The sequence below is a fragment of the Sinocyclocheilus rhinocerous genome, unplaced genomic scaffold (assembly GCF_001515625.1).
Source record: "Sinocyclocheilus rhinocerous isolate Xijiao unplaced genomic scaffold, SAMN03320098_v1.1 scaffold557, whole genome shotgun sequence".
NCBI lineage: Eukaryota > Metazoa > Chordata > Actinopteri > Cypriniformes > Cyprinidae > Sinocyclocheilus > Sinocyclocheilus rhinocerous.
In genome coordinates this window covers 1,350,642-1,368,944 of record NW_015633548.1, presented here as the reverse complement: position 1 = coordinate 1,368,944, position 18,303 = coordinate 1,350,642, and the positions used below count along the sequence as shown (strand labels likewise).

At 38.4% G+C, this 18,303-nt stretch overlaps 2 protein-coding genes across 5 annotated transcripts in view; both read left to right on the top strand.

The window, feature by feature from the left end:
- The window catches only part of LOC107744554 (protein eva-1 homolog C-like), a 6,960-nt gene extending 5,106 nt beyond the window's left edge, over nucleotides 1-1,854 (top strand). For 2 of the 3 annotated variants that reach the window (XM_016558267.1, XM_016558266.1), the window contains exons 7-8: nucleotides 746-826; nucleotides 1,185-1,854. In XM_016558267.1, the coding sequence (XP_016413753.1) occupies nucleotides 746-826; nucleotides 1,185-1,573 (470 nt within the window). In that variant the 3' untranslated portion in view covers nucleotides 1,574-1,854. The remainder of the gene's footprint in view (nucleotides 1-745; nucleotides 827-1,184) is intronic. The other variant, XM_016558268.1, reaches the window with a different exon arrangement.
- A 310-nt stretch (nucleotides 1,855-2,164) lies between these two features.
- LOC107744550 (inositol polyphosphate 5-phosphatase OCRL-1-like) lies at nucleotides 2,165-18,303 on the top strand. Of its 2 annotated transcripts, none has more exons than XM_016558259.1 (23): nucleotides 2,165-2,711; nucleotides 3,311-3,390; nucleotides 6,164-6,255; nucleotides 6,520-6,558; nucleotides 7,003-7,116; nucleotides 8,139-8,288; nucleotides 8,411-8,621; nucleotides 8,700-8,858; nucleotides 8,940-9,041; nucleotides 9,274-9,388; nucleotides 9,535-9,651; nucleotides 9,878-10,059; nucleotides 10,193-10,304; nucleotides 10,590-10,699; nucleotides 10,809-10,944; nucleotides 11,018-11,128; nucleotides 11,647-11,812; nucleotides 12,427-12,662; nucleotides 14,511-14,627; nucleotides 14,719-14,803; nucleotides 15,208-15,335; nucleotides 17,964-18,075; nucleotides 18,160-18,303. In XM_016558259.1, the coding sequence occupies exons 1-23, from the start codon at nucleotides 2,670-2,672 to the stop codon at nucleotides 18,282-18,284; spliced, it is 2,841 nt and encodes a 946-aa protein (XP_016413745.1). In that variant the 5' UTR covers nucleotides 2,165-2,669; the 3' UTR covers nucleotides 18,285-18,303. The 2 variants fall into 2 exon arrangements, with proteins under 2 accessions (XP_016413745.1, XP_016413744.1); XM_016558258.1 differs by lacking the exon at nucleotides 2,165-2,711 and adding an exon at nucleotides 2,737-2,932 and having other exon boundaries at nucleotides 3,298-3,390.

Here is an 18,303-nt window from a genome sequence, read left to right as displayed (position 1 = left end):
GACATGGCTGCAGCGTCAACAATACTACAGCGAGAATAAAAGTTATGCTTTCTTTCTTTGCGTGAACATTTGGGTGGTGTTATGCAAATCTTCCCACATCGTGACGTAGGTATGTGGGGGCGTGTTAGAACGAGCCGTTTTAGGTAGGCGTGGTTGACTCTTAACTTAAAGAAAGAATATCTCTTTGGATTTGAGACTTTAGTCTTTGCAACTTTACAGATCTTCTTTATGCACCAAGAGCTTGTAACACTCCAAAGAGAAGGGAAAAATTTAAATCGCATCATATGACCCCTTTAATTTTAATAAGCTAGCTTGTGTTAAAAAGATTTCTTCAACCTAATAACTGCGACTCATTCCATGTTTGAGTATTGCATATGAAAAAAATTACAGGAAAGTTATACAGTTTTGGTCAAAAGTTTACAATCACCTTGCAGAATCTGCAAAATCGTAATAGTTTTAACAAAATGAAAGGGAACATAAAAATAGCATGTTTTATTCTTTTATTTTTTACTTTACAGATGTATACATATAGTCCACAGAACAAAGTAGCTACATTTTTGAAGAAGTTTACATACTCTTGATTCTTAATACTGTGTTGTTGCCTGATTTTGCTGATTTTTTAAAAGCTGTATGTAAACTTTTGACCACAACTGCACATGACTCAGCTATATAACAGAACTGCCAGTCATCAGTTGTTGATGGTCTTGCTGACTGCTGGATCCAATCCCATCTTCCCCCTTCACAGGAGGGTGGTATACTGGTCCCGGGGTGTCCAGACCACAAAACATTTTCACCAACTCTCTGGAAATCTTTTCCCAAATCCAGGGTATGTCAGATGTGTGGTCTGATCCCAGAATGTTCAAATGATTAGATGCAATTTTTACTTACTATTATTGATCTTTCTTTTTTTATGATCAACTTTTCATTTCTTTTTAAAATGTACACATGAATCTTATTATATGCAGCATACATATATCAGTAACATACATACAAGTGCCAAAGCCTTAGAGAATAAATGAGTATATGAATGAATATATATTTTTCTTCATAGTTTGCTAACATCAGCAGTCAGCAATGGCCTTCTCATATACTAAACGTGGAAGTATCTTACTACTTGATTAATCCTCTTCTTATTTCTGTTGTTGATATTGTTTATTAAATTTTATTTTCTTCATTTCTCCAAGGTCTTCCGGAGACAGTGGCTTTATACTTTGTCTCTGGTATCTGTGCGGGTCTGTTCTTCTTGCTGTGTTTGTTCGGTCTCAAATCCACCCTGATTAGAGATCTGAAAGACCTTGCCTCTGAGCTAGGAGATGAGCTCAAGTCCTCCCACAGGACACATGGAGGACTAATAGATGATTTTGATGACGATGACGCCTCCTTGCGGTCTTCTTTTCGCCACCTCACGCGCCCTTACCGCACGCCAGACGTCTTCAACCCAGAGATGATAATGACAGTGGTGATGGAGGAGAGGAAGGATGAGGACAAACCTGAGATGCCCAATGGAGACATCTGGCCTCATATCAACTCCAGCCCTTATGCCATGCACAAAATCAAAACCTCATCTGCTTAATCTGGATGATTTTTTCATATCTGACTGTTTTCCCTATTAAAAGAAACACTAATTATATGATTTAACATGAGTTTAGTCCAAGATTAGGTTTTCTTACATGTGTGACGTGAATTGTGACATTATTATCAAGCCCACCTGCTTATGTTTTCTGAATAGACTGTATTTATGTAAGCATTTTCATATATAATTCACAATTTTTTAATGATTGGGGATGCAAGTCTGTGATCTGATTTCTTTGGAGTGCACATTACAAATAAAATAATAGTGTGCTTATTAAACCATCCAGGTGGAATTTGGTTTGAATTTTTATCTACAAACATGTAATCTGTTCTGGGTGGTAGGCTACTGAAATAATAATACACTTGCAACACACAAACATAATGCAACCAAAAGGACAATATCCATTTTGACATTTGAGATTTAGCAACAACTTTCTATCTGATTAATATCAGGACGTTTAATGGGAACTCTACAGAGTCAATATTTAAACAGTGCCTTAACGCATACTGTGTTTACACACAGTAATGCGAAAAAGTTGAGCATCTATGACGTCCCTGAGCAGTGCATAACACACCCAGTGATGTTGTTGCGTCCGGGACAGCGTGGTGATGACCTCGGAAACCATACTTGACCGGTTGTGTCTTCCAACATATTTTACCAACGTAAACCCGAACATCACTCGAGATGTCATTGACGTATTAACGCGACAACACAACTGTCATTAACCGTGATCCCGGTTTAACCCCAAATTCCATATACACGTATTCGAGGGGTGTCGTTTTCTCCGGAGTTCAATGACTCCGCACCGGCTCACGAGCTGACTCGCACTCTTGCGTCACTAATTTTTGGAAGAGCGGGTGTACATTGATTGTTTTTCCCCACCCGTGTTTATTCAAAACCCGTTTTTACGGGCTAAATTCTTCCAGAGCGAGCGATCAATCGTCTCTCAATCACCCCGGAGGAAGAAAGGCCAGCAGCACGGCACGCGCGGTGAGGGGTGGAGCCTGACACGAGAAAACAGTCGCGCTGAGTTTAACTTTAGCCTGTTAGCTAGCCGCCTGACGGCTTTAATTCAACACATTTAACAACATTCGTGATGGAGTCTTCATTCGGGATATCCGATAGCCAGTGTTTGGCGGTATCCTTTATTTGATGGCTCGGTTTGGTTATTTTCATTTTGTATGGAGCAGTAGCTGTCTCTTTTAAAGTCATTTAGCTGTTAGCCTAGCTGTAATGGTAAAAATAACGTGTATTTTCGTTTTGCTAGTGTATTAAAGAGGCTACACCGAATACAAATTTTGTCATTTCGGTTGCTGTTTTCTCTCTGATGTCAGATAGAAGTTACGCAAGTGTCTCGTGGTAAGCGTTTTGTTTATCAAAACATACTCTTATTTCTTATTTCTATAACTTGAACATCATTGCGTGACATTGTCATGTTACTTGATATGATGTGTCTGTAAGGCATGACATTATAGATGCTACAGAAACAGCGGCAGTGTATTATGAGAATAGAGCTTTTAATGATTTTTATATATATCTTGAAGTATGACGGAGATTGTTTTATGACTTAACGTTACCTAATGAACTTATATAAAGTCCAACAAGTTTTTTTGATTGTGTGAGGGAGGAGAAGGAGAGCGAGCATAGGAGAGCCATGAGGCGTCACACTTTCCACCCTTTTCCCTTTTCCTCTGCCTCCAGCTATCCAATTGAATCCTTGACAGTGATTTTTTTCAGACTGTTAGAGGACATGTGCTCAGAAATGGACAAAAAGAACCAAGACTCCTGTCCCTGTTAGAGCGTTCTGGACAGTTCAAGTAAGTAGACTCTCTGTTTGTTTGATCTCAGTTTTCTATTTCACATTTTACACGTCATTACTGTTATACTAAACAATGTGTATAACGTGATTAGTTGCGAAAGTTAATTTTAAAGCTTGGGAAACATGAGCATCAGAGCAGCTGTTCAGTCTCTTTTAGACTGAACCGCTCATTCTGGCTGGTGGTTCATTGCTACTGCCTGTCTGTGTTATTACATTGATGATTGTGTTGTCGTTTTTGGCCTTTTTGACATGATTAGCAACCAAACCCACCAACACAGGCCATCTAATTGCTAGCTATCTAATGAGCATCTCTATCTTGAGAATGCAGCTGCTTTTAACAGCCTATTTGTTTTTACATCCAATGGTTTTTACTTTACATAAGATACTTACTAGATATATCTCGTTCTTTCAAGCTGATGTATGTTATTCTTGATTAGCAGAGAATTTCAAACAGGAAGCGCAAAGTTGGTATGCCACAGCTCCAAAAGTAGAAAAATATTGATTTATGTCCTCAACACAAGTGACATTTCGAGCCTAAAAGCTCTTCATCAGACATGTTAGGCTCAACATCACCTGTGGTGAGAACATAAATAAATATTTTTCTACTTTTGGAGCTGTGGTGTGCCAACTTTGCTCTTCCTGTGTGGAATTCTTGATTAGCAGCCCTAAAACTTAAGCAATTCTCAGAGATCTTGAATATATAACAGTATATTTTGTTATATTTTCATTAAAAAACGTTAACACCGCTGCAAGGGTGTTTCTAATACACTGGCTGAGGAAATGGCTGTAAATTTGACATCTTTCTGCAATAATCAAGCTCTTTCTATTTTTTTTCCTCTTTTGCAAAGTCGTGGAAACACTATCATGGATGATTTTTTTCTTTTTCTGTTGGAGCAATTGAGAATGCAAAAACTATATTTGTTGTAGTCTCTTGTTTACTACTGGTTTACCCAACTGTGACAACTTCTGCTTCTGAGAACCCCAGAAATGTGAATGTGAAAGAAATGTGAATTATATATTGCCCTAACTGCTGGTTGCTATAGATGTGAGAAGACTCTGTGAAAGATTGTGCAATGAGGCAGTGTGGCTTTTGTGGTGGATGCCAGCGTGCTGCCCATTATCCTGCATTCCACCTCGGTGTCCTAGAGCCTAATAAGCCTCACATGAGCACACAAACTCTTTAACTGCATTAAAACTGTACACACTCAGCTTTACGCAAAGCTCAAGAACTGACTGGGCAAAAGAGGTCACAAATGTTATTTGTTGAATCCATGTGTAATGAAAAGGATCTCCTAACAATAAGAACAAAGTACACAGTGATATTTCAGGCCTGCATGAGGAAACTTTCATTGACCGTAATGTATTAGGCATCAGATGTAAAAGTATGCATTGAAATCTTTATGCAAATTACTTCTGCAGGTAGTTATGCACACCTAATTCATCTTATCAGCTCATTAGTAAAAACTTCAAGACCTCAAACGTGTGTGTCAGATAAGAAACACATCAAAAACATGCAATGTTGAGTTTCTCCAGGACCAGGATTGGGAACCTTTGAGTTAGAGCAACGAGTTAAGTCTTTAAAGTGATAGTTTACCTAAAAATTAAAATAATTGAGGCATTTATTCACATATAAATATTGATAATCGCGTGCGAGAAGAACAAACCTCATTGGTTATTGAGGAAACTCATGCATGCATGAATAGACAGAATTTTCATTTTTTTGGTGAACTGTCCCTTTAACCTCTAACCTGAACTGAACTGCAAAAGCATCTTTGTATAGATCATTGGAAGTGTAACCAGCTAATAAAAGTATATTATGTTTCATTTAGCCTGACAGACCTTTGGGGTGGATGGGGAGTGCATAACTACTACATAACAATTTTGAGCTGTGTTGTCAGTGAAACATTAATGTGACAGCGGGTCCCACAGTTTAACCTCATAGAATAAGGAAATATTTTTGGCATGAGCAGATTATAACCATCATCGCTACACTGGGTTATTATTTGTATTGATTGAACGTGAGATGCTTAGTAAGTCTAGGCCAAATTTCCCTTGTTCATGAGTGCTGCGTTTCCTGGCAACAGCATCCATTACAGCAATTATCGTCTTCTGAGACTGAATGAGAGGGGCTCACTGGCAGCACAGAGGGGTTCTAGTCTTGCCTCCATGCGTTTGCATGGCACACTCAGGCAGTGAAATCTGAAGGTTTTTCCAATAATCCAATGTAATTGAATTTCCCATGGAGCGAAATGGAGGTATGACCACGTTGAGAGGAACCTGATGCCCTGGAGTTGGCACTGTTATTGTCAGAGAGTGAAATATGGTCTGCAATTAGCCCTCCAATATGCATTTAGCCTGCTGCATTTCCATAAGCTTCCCTCCGCCCTCTACATTCCGAAGCTAAATTTTTGATGAGATAAGATTATGCTGGACCATAGTGGAAATATGAGAGATACAATACCGTTCAAAAGTTTGAGGTCAGTAAGATTTGTCAGTGTTTTTGAAAGAAGTGTGCTCACCAAGGCTGCATTTATTTGATCACAAATACAGTAAAAGTGGCAACTCTAAACTTTTGAATGATAGTGTACATTACAGTGTACTGCATCCTAAACATAAAAAGTGAACAAAAGTGATGTTATTACTGTTTGTTTTTTTTAGTTTCTTTCAAAAAAAACTAATTGTATAAACTGACTTTATGAACCGATAAAGGAAGTCTTGTGAGACAGGTTATGCATTCTTATATGACATTTCATGAATGGATCTCTTGTTAGGTTGGATATTCTGGCAAACCCTGAAGCAATTGTATTAAGCCCAGTGCCCCAGCTGTCCATCCCCATCAATAACAATTTTCAGATTGTTCGAGGTAAGCTTCTAATGACTATTTATACAGAAGGACTTTGTAACAGTGTAAATGCATTTGCCCTCACTATAATATTTTTCTTCCTGTACAAACTCACCTTTGGTCTCTATCAGTGAGGCTTAGATAATAAGCACTGTTTTGAAATCTCCCTCTCCTGATCAAATATTTGAAAATCATTTGTCACCATAGAGGGCAGGTTATGTTTTATATTTCCTGGTACAGTCGTCTTAAAATCTGTCTCTGACTTTCTTTAATTTCCTATTTTAGAGGCTGAAGAAGCTCTTCTTATTGACATCTCGATTAACTGTAAGTTTTAATTAGCCTTTTGTTTTAAATTTTTCTATTTTTTTTATTCATAGCCATTTTACTAAGTGTCTTATTCAGTTGTGTACAGTGTGTTGGGACAATTACATCAGCATAGAATACAAATCAAGTGTATTTCAAATAATTGTTACATAATTTATAGTTGAATCATATAAATCTGGCCATAAGGTGCTTATTGTAGCAGCATTCAGATTAAGCAGCTTATTGCTACTCTTATCCAATGAATTTTATTTCTGTAAATTATATGAAATGGTAGGAGCTTATATGCACTTTTTTTATGCGATTTGTATACTTCGGCAGGTTTCTTGATGCATATTGCTTTAATAAATATATAATGATTAACTTAAGCAAAGTGCTTTTTCTAAAGAATAAAATGCATAGCTGTGATGTTTGGATGTGAATATTTGACAAAACGTTCTTCAACAGCGACGATACGGATTCGTCTCCAAGGCGAGCGAACACCAGAGCTTCTGCTGGAGCTGCAGGATGACATTCACACTCAGTCCTTCTTGCAGCATGTGACGAAGGCCAAACAGCAAGGTGATACCCCTGCACAGGATGCAGCCACAAACATCAAGCCACATTTCTTATTTATTAACTACTCTAATCATTTATTTACCAGGGTAACCAACACCCAGATTTATAGGTTTGTCTTAATGAATGCTACCTGGAAGAATTTGACCTTAGTGTCAGACAGAAAGTTTGACACATAACACTTTAGTTTTGGTTTACATTGTTACAACCACAATCAAGTCAAAGGTTAAGCCACTTGCTGCATGATTTCTCCTATTTGGTACCTGACTGATTGAAATTCAGCTCAGGTTAAATTTCTTTCAAACTCTTACCTTCGAGGCTTCAATTCTTGACATCGTCCATTGACATTTTACAGGGTGCCAAAGTCTACGTAAGGTTGGAATACACTATACGTCTTCAAAATGAACAGATATTAAAACACTAGGCATCATACAATTGCCGACTTTGTAAATGGTTACATAGAAAACCTGGCCATCACACACTACCAGACTTTAAAGTTGCTCCAAACACAACAGAAACATTGCCTTTGCTAGAATTTGTCACGTTAGTGGCATAAAATCTTTTTGTTTTAAGGCATCTTGTTAACTAGATATTTATGAACAGAATTGCATCTTCTTTGTTTTCTGACTTTTGTCCATGAAACTCTGACTACCCAAAATCAGCAGACTGACTTTGACTTTCGTCAACTAAGCATTGTCCAGGCTGCAAATTGTGACAAAAATAGTGTAGTGTATACCCACCTTTACAAGACACTGTCAGTAATACTTCAAAATTATTTATTACTGAAGGTAAGATAACTCAAAAACATAATGTAGAAAAAATGTGTCAGAATTGTAATCAGTCAAAGATTTTCATATCTGTTTTATAAGGAGATTTAAAAAAAGAAAGATCATGTCCAGATTATTAGTAGAGCTGCCTGTACTAAAAGGATGACAATAATAAACATTCTCCACTGCTGAAGACATTTTGAAAACCATTAACCAATGCATAAATACATTAAACATCACTGTTAAATGGTCCATCTTTAGCTGAGAAGAGGAGTTCACTGCCCAGAAAGATGGAGCCTGTTGTACCTGTTCCAGTAAAAGACTGCGTTCCAGTCCCACCTCAAAGAGGAACCATCAAATCCACCTCAAATAACATCAACAATAGCACTTTAGTAAAGCCCTCAAAAACAGGTATGGGAAAAAATGGCACACATAATACATTGGGTTACATGGGCAGATACACCAAACTCAGTAGGTGCTAGTGAACACTATGTTACTTACAATCCTGCTGGTCTGTTCCTCTCTGTTTATAGACTCTGCCATCTCAATGGCCACGGATTTTGGCTTTGAAGAGAAGAAGAACCAGCAAAACCGTATAGTTGCGCAACGAGAGCCACCTCCTCCACCACTGCCTCCTCTTCCCCCTCGGAAGGGCACATATACACCATCGACTAACCACACGGCTGGCCCAACTACCAAAGAAAGACCACCATCTGCACAGAACTCCACACCTGTCAGAAATGAGTGAGTGCTACTGGTCTTAAATGCAGAAGCCTGTAGATTTTCAGCTGTGTTGAACTGAAGTGCTGTTTGTCGTTACAGATTTCAGTCTGTAGACCGCTCCAGTTCCTGGTCTGACAGCCCGTCCAACTACACCATGAGACAGGCCATGATGAGCAGCCACACAGGGTCAAGGGAAGGCTTGCTCAAGTATCGCCTCGGCAAGAAGGAGAAAGAATATGTGGATATTAAGAACTTCAGGTAAATGTAACATGCCTGGAAACGTGCCATTGATTTAGTTTGGACTGATTCCTGGTATTTGATCGACTCACTGTTTTACAGGTTCTTCATTGGCACGTGGAATGTGAATGGTCAGTCTCCTGACAGCAGTCTTGAGCCCTGGCTGTGCTGCGACCCACACCCTCCAGATGTCTATGCACTGGGGTGAGTGGCAGAACATAAAGTCCTTTGGAGCATGCAAATGGGGCAGTGTTTGGGAAACCTGTTTGAAAACAGTCATTATAGTTAAAGTTTTGTGACTCCAGTGGGACAGACATTAAATATTTCACCCTTAATAGATAGTTGTACATTATTAATTGTTTAAACATTTCAAACAAAACATTCGTATTTTGTTGATTATGTACTGTACATATTGATTTGTTCTGTTTTTTGGTAGATTTCAGGAGCTGGACCTGAGCACAGAGGCCTTTTTCTATATGGACTCATCCAAAGAACAGTTATGGGTTGATGCAGTAGAGAGAAGCCTCCATCCTAAAGCCAGATACATACAGGTGAGCGAACAACAGTTGATTTTTGCTATTCAACATTTAAAATGCAAAGAACAGTCTAGTCTTTCCTGTGGTCAACTGAAGAAAGTATGTGGTGCTCGCTTTGATTTTGTGTGAACCTTTAATGAGGCTCTGCATCCTGTCTTCAGGTCCGTATCATTCGTCTAGTGGGAATGATGTTGGTGGTGTATGTCAACAAGGAGCACAAACATCACATTCGAGAGGTGGCTTCTGAGTCTGTTGGAACTGGCCTCATGAATAAAATGGTATGTTTGAATTTGTAACAATAGGAAGTGGTTTGTCAAAACAGGAAGTATTTTTAGCCTATCGCTTGGCATATAATGTGTATCTTTTATTGTATTTGCTTATGGTGTAATCTTAGAGTGGTATTGATTACAGAAATGACCACAATACGAATGATACATCCCTTCAGTAGATCAGTGTCAGTGACCTGATAATACGAATCTTCTTTTATTACTCCCATTATTATAGGGGAATAAAGGAGGAGTGGCTGTGCGCTTTGTGTTCCATAATACCAGCTTCTGCTTCGTAAACTGTCACTTGGCGGCTCATGTGGATGACTATGAGCGGCGGAACCAGGACTACAAAGACATATGTGCCCGCATGAGTTTCCACCTGCTGGAATACCCCCCTCTCAGTATAGTCAAACATGAGTGAGTGTCACCGACATCTAGTTATCCAGTGTAGCCATTTTGAAGCTGATTTCCTATGATTAGATAACAGAATTTTAAAGCTAATATTGGGTCAATATTTAAATGGTTCAATTGTTATGATTTCCTCTCCAAGTGTGGTGATTTGGCTTGGAGATCTCAACTACAGGCTATGTTTTCCTGATGCTGGGGAGGTAAAAAGACTTATTGATGATAAAGAGCTACGGAGGCTTCAGGAGTGTGATCAGGTGAGAGCTTTCAGTGAAGCTACTTTCTTATAATATTTTAGAATTTTAATAATATTAGTTAATATTTTTGATTAAAAACTGAAAGTGAGTTCATCAGTGGTTTCCTTTACTTATGCACTCCACTGTATTTATCTGGTTTTAGGTTATCATTTGTTGCTTCCTCTTTTCTTTTTCCTGTGTGTGTGTGTGTATATGGCATTTCTTTCAGTAGTAGCCGAATATAGACTGACTTCCATTTTTGTTCTAAAAGCACACTTAATAGCATCTTCTGTTTCACTTTGCCAGCTGAACATTCAGAGAAAGACTAAACGTGCCTTCACTGACTTCATGGAAGGGGAGATTAATTTCATCCCAACTTACAAATATGATGCTAAATCAGACCGATGGGACTCAAGGTAAAGTTCTCGGAGATTAGGACCTCTTCTTTTATACATTATTGTTTGATGATCTCAAAATGAAAAGAATTGGGTTGACACTTCATGATTTGGTTTTTGTCGTCCACAGTGGGAAGTGTCGAGTCCCTGCCTGGTGCGACCGTATCCTCTGGAGGGGGAACAGCGTGAAGCAGCTTCACTACCGCAGTCACATGAAGCTGAAGACCAGTGACCACAAACCTGTCAGCTCTCTCTTCAGTATCGGGGTGAGGTTTACTTCTTTCATCATGCTCCAATAAAGAAGTTGAGAGCATCACATTGATTTTATGTGTGCTGCAGGTGAAGATGGTGATTGAGCAGCGCTACAAGAAGGTGTTTGAAGAGATTGTGCGGGACATGGACAGGATGGAAAATGACTTTCTGCCCTCTTTGTCCCTAACACGACGGGAGGTGAGTAATGACAGAGAACCAGACGGGAGTGTATCCTCTGACAAACTCTCTCTGCATTGATCCACTGGCCTGCCTCCAGTCTTTCTGAGATCCCACTATAAATCAGAGGAAGATCAATCATGTTTGCACTATTTTAGCATTTCTCTGGACTGTGAGTGGATTATGGGCTGATCACATGTGCCATAATTGCTTTAAGATTATATGCACCGGTCTGTGTCTTTAAAATAAAAGAAAGTAATAAACTGAAAAATAAATTGATCTGCATCTCCCTGAATCAGTGCACACTGAGGATATTTTGTAAAACATACATAAATGTAAAATATATCATGGCATCCACATAAATGTTAAGCAGGACAATTCTTTTGAACATTGATCACAAAAATAAATGTTTTGAGTGCCAAATCAGCATATTAGAATGATTTCTGAGTCCGACTAATCAGCTTTGCAAAAAACTTTTGAATGATATTGTATTTTCTTACTGCCTCATTATCATGTTATATCTGTTCTTTAACCCATAGTTCACCTTTGAGAATGTGAAATTTCGTCAGCTTCAGCGTCAGAGTTTTCTCATCACTAATGACGGACAGGTCCCTTGCACCTTCGCCTTCATTCCCAAACTCAATGATTCTCAATACTGTAAACCCTGGCTACGTGCTGAGCCCAGCGAAGGGGTACTAGACCCTAGTGAGTATCTCATATGGCATCAAATAATAATTAATGTTGTAGTTGACAAGTACAAAGTTTTTGATAATGTCTTCCTTTACTTCCTTTTTTTTAATGCAATTTCATGGCTGGACTTTTTCGAAAAAATATTACATTTAGATAAAGTCAGTGTACTTAATTTGTCTCCACATTGTTAATTCCAGAAGGACCACAGAATTTTACTAGAAAAATGTGAAATTTGTTCACCTGAAATATCAAGAAGCGGCTTAACTTTACTATGACTACTTAATGGCCTGTGAACACCAAACCTCTGAACAGCAGGCCGATTTCAGTTACCTGAATTTCATTGTCAAAACGTTATTTTTGTTTTAGTTTTCATTAGCCAAAAACTAATTTCGGTTTTGATGGAAAAAATAACTTCAGTGCATCCTTAATTAAAATTTTGTGAATGATTTGCCAAATGATTAAAACATAAGCAAATCAATTAATTGCCTTTTTCTTAAAAGTTAGTAAAGTGTCATGTCAGCTGCCCAAATATAGTTGGAAAAACAACATGTGATGTGTAATTTAAATTTTTTGGTCCATGTGCAGACTGAGCATCCTCTACATTGTCTGTATATTACTATTTCTTGCAGATGAGACAATGGAGATCTTCCTGGAGGTGTATGTCAGTAAAGACTCTGTGACGCTGCTAAACTCTGGTGAGGATAAAATCGAGGACATCCTGGTGCTTCATCTGGACCGGGGGAAAGACTACTTCATCACTGTGGCGGGAAACTACCTGCCCAGCTGTTTCGGCACATCTTTAGAGACCCTGTGCCATATGAAGAAGCCCATCCGTGAGATACCCATCACGAAGCTCATCGATCTGGTGAGGCACAGGCCGCAGCTTCAGTTGATTAGATGGATTATAACCACAGGATGGCTGATATTGCAAAAGCGAAAGCTGTCTTCTTCCTTTCTTTGCCAGTGGAAGGTCATGACAAACAATGGCAAGGAATTTTGCCCCCAGATTTTAGATAAGAAGACTTTCAGGTTTGACATGATTCTAATTTGAGGCTAGAATGAGGAAGTCATGTACAGAAATAAATGTTATGGGATGCAGGTTTTTCAGTAGCAGTAGGTCATCATGCAAACCACCCGTGCTGTTCGTAACTGTTCCATTTGCAGCTATATTCTCAAAATATTATTAGATTTTAATTTAGAGAGTAGTCAATCATCTTTAGTTATTTTCTGTTTCTATCTCTCTGCTGTTCAGTGATCACCTTTGATAGCTGAAAGCTGATTATGCAATACTGGCTCTGTGTTCTCACTGATTACGCAATGTTTCTCTATTCTCTCATCTCTCCTCCTTTCTGTTACTCTTTTCGTCTCTGACTACTTCTTTCCGACCAATCATTCTGGGTCTGCATGACTCTCAGGGAGAGGATAGCTGCATGGAAAAGGTAAAGTCCCTCTTCATCTGCGGAAACAATAGGACAGGCTGCAATTATCATTGCCTACATGTGTGATTGAGGGTGACTTTGTCCTGTTTTTACATGTTTGTCCCAGTGTGACAGTGTCTCGATGTGCTTGCCCATTCCTATAGGTCAGCTTGCTGCAGTCACTCTGCTGGTTCAGGCTAATGAAAGTCACTGGGGCTTGAATCTCTCAGCTTGAATTCTGCCCCTCCTTTTCCCACCCTGCTCACTGCTCACCAGCCAGCGATATTAGATTAGTAGAGAGAGAAAGCAGCTCACAGCATGGTGAAACCAGCCTCACAAATCAGTGTTTGTAATTTGGAGTCGACTGTTCTTCAGAGTTGTTTTTGCCTCTGTGGCTCAGCATGAGTTGCATTCCTACTATTTGCATGAGTTCCCTTATATTGTTCAGTGGTCTTGGGGCTGTAACTGTTTTCCACGTAACATGTTTCAGTGTGTCTATAAGAGAGATGAATGTTGTCACCCTTTTTCAAATATCACGTGGATTAATTTATGGCTGTTATATACTTTAAAGTTTAAACAAAGTGGTCATTCTCCAAGTTGTACTAGAACCATCTTAACAAACATCTGTATTTTTAAAAGCACTTTCCACAAAAGGGTGCAAATTAAAAAACAACAACAACAACATTGCATTATAAATATTACATTATATAAAAGTTTTTAACTATAATTATAATTAATGTTTCTTGAGCTGCAACATAGAATGATTTTTGAAGGATCACGGGACACTGAAGACCGAAGTAATGGCTGCTGAAAATTCAGCTTTGCCATCACAGGAATAAATTACTTTTTAAAATATATTAAAATAGGAAACTATTATTTTAAATTGTAATAATATTTCACACTATTGCTGTTTTTTTATCAAATAAATGCAGCTTTGGTGATCATAAGAGGCTTTCAAAAAAGAAAGCATTTAAAAAATCTAAACCTTTAATAGGTAGTGTATACAGTATAAGTGAAAATGATTTGTTAGTGTTTTCCCTCTAATATTTTTAGTTATTAAAAAAGCATGCAGTTTCACTCAACTAAAGATAATTTCAACTAAATGTCAGTGTTTTATGATTTTAACTGTTGGATACAGCTGAGAATACAGTTGAGAAAGGATAGTTCAACAAAAAGTATACAAAAGTGTAGGATCTAGTGCTTTAAAAAAAAAAAGTAAATAATGGAACACCAAAATGTGCTGTATTAGTGGAAAGTGCTACAATATATAGATTGATAATTTCTCAATTTCACAGGAGAAATGCCAGATTAATTTCTTGTTGGACAGTGCTGGAGCAGAGGATAAACCTCTGAAGATTCCCAAAGAGGTCTGGTTGCTTGTTAATCACCTCTACACCAAGGCCTGCCAGCAGGTAAACAAAATAAAGCATGAATTGCACCAATGATTTACCATCACATCTTAAATTACTGAGTTTCTTTTTTTTTTTTTTTTTTAATACACAGGAGGACCTTTTCCAGACCCCTGGCCTGCAAGATGAGCTACAAAGTATTATTGACTGCGTGGACACCAGCATTCCTGAATCCATCCGTATCCTTTCCCACCAAAAGATATATAAATATGTTTATATATGGAAAGGACAAGTTTTTCCCAGCAGATAGATTACTATTTGGGACAAACCTCTTTAAAGGGCTCTCAGAGTTACGTAGCATAGAAATGCTAATGTCTGTCACGTCAGTGAATGTGACCGAGTGGCTCCCTTTAAAACTGCTCTGACTGGCTGGACTCTCCCACACAATTCATCCCTGTGCTGCTGAGAGACTGAGAATGTTTCCTCTGTCCTACTGTAATGGTGCTGGAGACATCCCTAGAGACTCTGTGTATTTTCTTTTCTCTCCCTGTCTTTTCCTTTTTTTCACTGCCATATTTTCTCTTCCTGATGCTAAAATGTGCATTCTCACTGTTCACCGTGGTTCTCCTTGACTGTTGGTTAGCTGGCTCTAATCACTCAGTTGCCGAAGCACTATTGATCTTCTTGGAGGCTCTTCCTGAGCCTGTGCTGTGTTATGAACTCTATCAGCGCTGTCTGGAATGCTCTCATGACAGCCGCCTGTGCAAACAGGTAAACATGCATGCATGGCAGTAAGTATATTGGTAGTTTCAAGACGATGTATTTAATATGCTATTTGTGGTAGGTCTGGCAATCTATGTATGTTCTTGTTTCAGTTCCTATTCACAAGCTCTCCGTATGATTCTGCATTCAGTGTTTTGATTCTAAATTCATTTTGGTTTGTTTCATTGTCCATTTTGCTTATATGAAAGAAATTGTCTCTCAGCTATTGATGTAACTTATACAGAATTAACAATGGGGTCTAAACTACGTAGTTCAATTGCTGTTTATTTGTGATAATCAACAAAAACAAAAAAGTAAACTAGCATTTCTTTATATAAAACAATGAATATAACTGTGTAAATTTTTTATACTATTATAAACTCACGGATATATAAATCTTATTGACCCCATACTTTAAAACAGAAGTGTATATATAGGTTTTTTTTTTTTTTCATGGAAGTTTATACATTTATTATTAATATTATTATTTAATGCTTTTATTCTTCGAGGATGCATTTAATTGACCAAAAGTGACCAGTAAAGACAGTATTACAAATAAATGCTGATCTTTTGAACTTTCTATTGAGAAAAAAATATTGGATTTTATTGAAATTTAACTTAGCATATTAAAATAGAAAACAAATGAAAAAAAGTGTTTTAAATTAATCATATTTCACCATATTTCTGTTTTTGTTGTATTTTTAATCGAAAAAAATGCAACTTCGGTAAGCATAAGATACTTTAAAAATCATTAAAAATATATATATAACTCACCATAAAACTTTTAAACAGTTTGTACATGTATGTATATACACACACACACGTATAATTTGTGTGTATATGTATATATGTTTGTGTGTATATATATATACAGTGGTGTGAAAAAGTGTTGGCCCTCTTCCTGATTTCTTATTTTTTTGCATGTTTGTCACACTTTAATGTTTCAGATCATCAAACAAATTTAAATATTAGTAAAAGATAACACAAGTGAACACAACATGCAGTTTTTAAATGAAGGTTTTTATTATTAAGGGAAAACAAAATCCAAAACTACATGGCCCTGTGTGAAGAAGTGTTTGCCCCCCTGTTAAAACTGTGGTTTATCACACCTGAGTTCAATTTCTCTAGCCACACCCAGGCCTGATTACTGCCACACCTGTTCGCAATCAAGAAATCTCTTAAATAGGACCTGCCTGACAAAGTGAAGTAGACCAAAAGATCCTCAAAAGCTAGACATCATGCCGAGATCCAAAGAAATTCAGAAACAAATGAGAAAGAAAGTAATTGAGATCTATCAGTCTGGAAAAGGTTATAAAGCCATTTCTAAAGCTTTGGGACTCCAGCGAACCACAGTGAGAGCCATTATTCACAAATGGCAAAAACATGGAACAGTGGAGAACCTTCCCAGGAGTGGCCGGCCGACCAAAATTACCCCAAGAGCACAGCGACGACTCATCCAAGAGGTCACAAAAGACCCCACAACAACATCCAAAGAACTGCAGGCCTCACTTGCCTCAGTTAAGGTCAGTGTTCATGACTCCACCATAAGAAAGAGACTGGGCAAAAATGGTCTGCATGGCAGAGTTCCAAGACGAAAACCGCTGCTGAGCAAAAAGAACAAAGGCTCGTCTCAGTTTTGCCAGAAAACATCTTGATGATCCCCAAGACTTTTGGGAAAATACTCTGTGGACTGACGAGACAAAAGTTGAACTTTTTGGAAGGTGTGTGTCCCATTACGTCTGGCGTAAAAGTAACACTGCATTTCAGAAAAAGAACATCATACCAACAGTAAAATATGGTGGTGGTAGTGTGATGGTCTGGGGCTGTTTTGCTGCTTCAGGACCTGGAAGACTTGCTGTGATAAATGGAACCATGAATTCTGCTGTTTACCAAAAAATCCTGAAGGAGAATGTCCGGCCATCTGTTCGTGACCTCAAGCTGAAGCGAACTTGGGTTCTGCAGCAGGACAATGATCCAAAACACACCAGCAAGTCCACCTCTGAATGGCTGAAGAAAAACAAAATGAAGACTTTGGAGTGGCCTAGTCAAAGTCCTGACCTGAATCCTATTGAGATGCTGTGGCATGATCTTAAAAAGGCGGTTCATGCTCGAAAACTCTCCAATGTGGCTGAATTACAACAATTCTGCATAGATGAGTGGACCAAAATTCCTCCACAGCGCTGTAACAGACTCATTGCAAGTTATCGCAAACGCTTGATTGCAGTTGTTGCTGCTAAGGGTGGCCGAACCAGTTATTAGGTTTAGGGGGCAAACACTTTTTCACACAGGGCCATGTAGTTTTGGGTTTTGTTTTCCCTTAATAATAAAAACCTTCATTTAAAAACTGCATGTTGTGTTTACTTGTGTTATCTTTGACTAATATTTAAATTTGTTTGATGATCTGAAACATTAATGTGTGACAAACATGCAAAAAAATAAGAAATCAGGAAGGGGGCCAACACTTTTTCACACCACTGTATAAAATATATACACGTTTAAACCATCCAACCACAAGCATCCAAAATAGAGTGGCTTCCAAAAATCTGAGACTACATTGGAAAATCTAAGATTCAGAATGTATTTTAAACCAAGAAATAAAGTTAGTTGATTAATTCTTTGTTTTACTCTAAACGGCAGCTAATATCTCAGCTCCCACGAGCCCATCGCAATCTGTTCCGCTACCTGATGGCCTTCTTGAGAGAATTACTTAAACGCTCGATTGACAACAACCTGAACGCCAACCTCCTAGGTGAGTCTGACTTTCTCAAGTGCCAGCAGACTGCAAACATACAGGTGCGTTACTGTTTCATCTCTTCTTGTACCTTCTCCCCAGCTACTCTCTTCGCAAGCCTCCTCGTTCGGCCGCCTCCCAACCTTGCTAGCAAACAGACGTCACACGACCGTCAGAAATCCAGCGACTTCATACTGGGGTTCCTGATGGGAGGCGATGAAGACTGAGGAAGAGGAGCGCAGAACG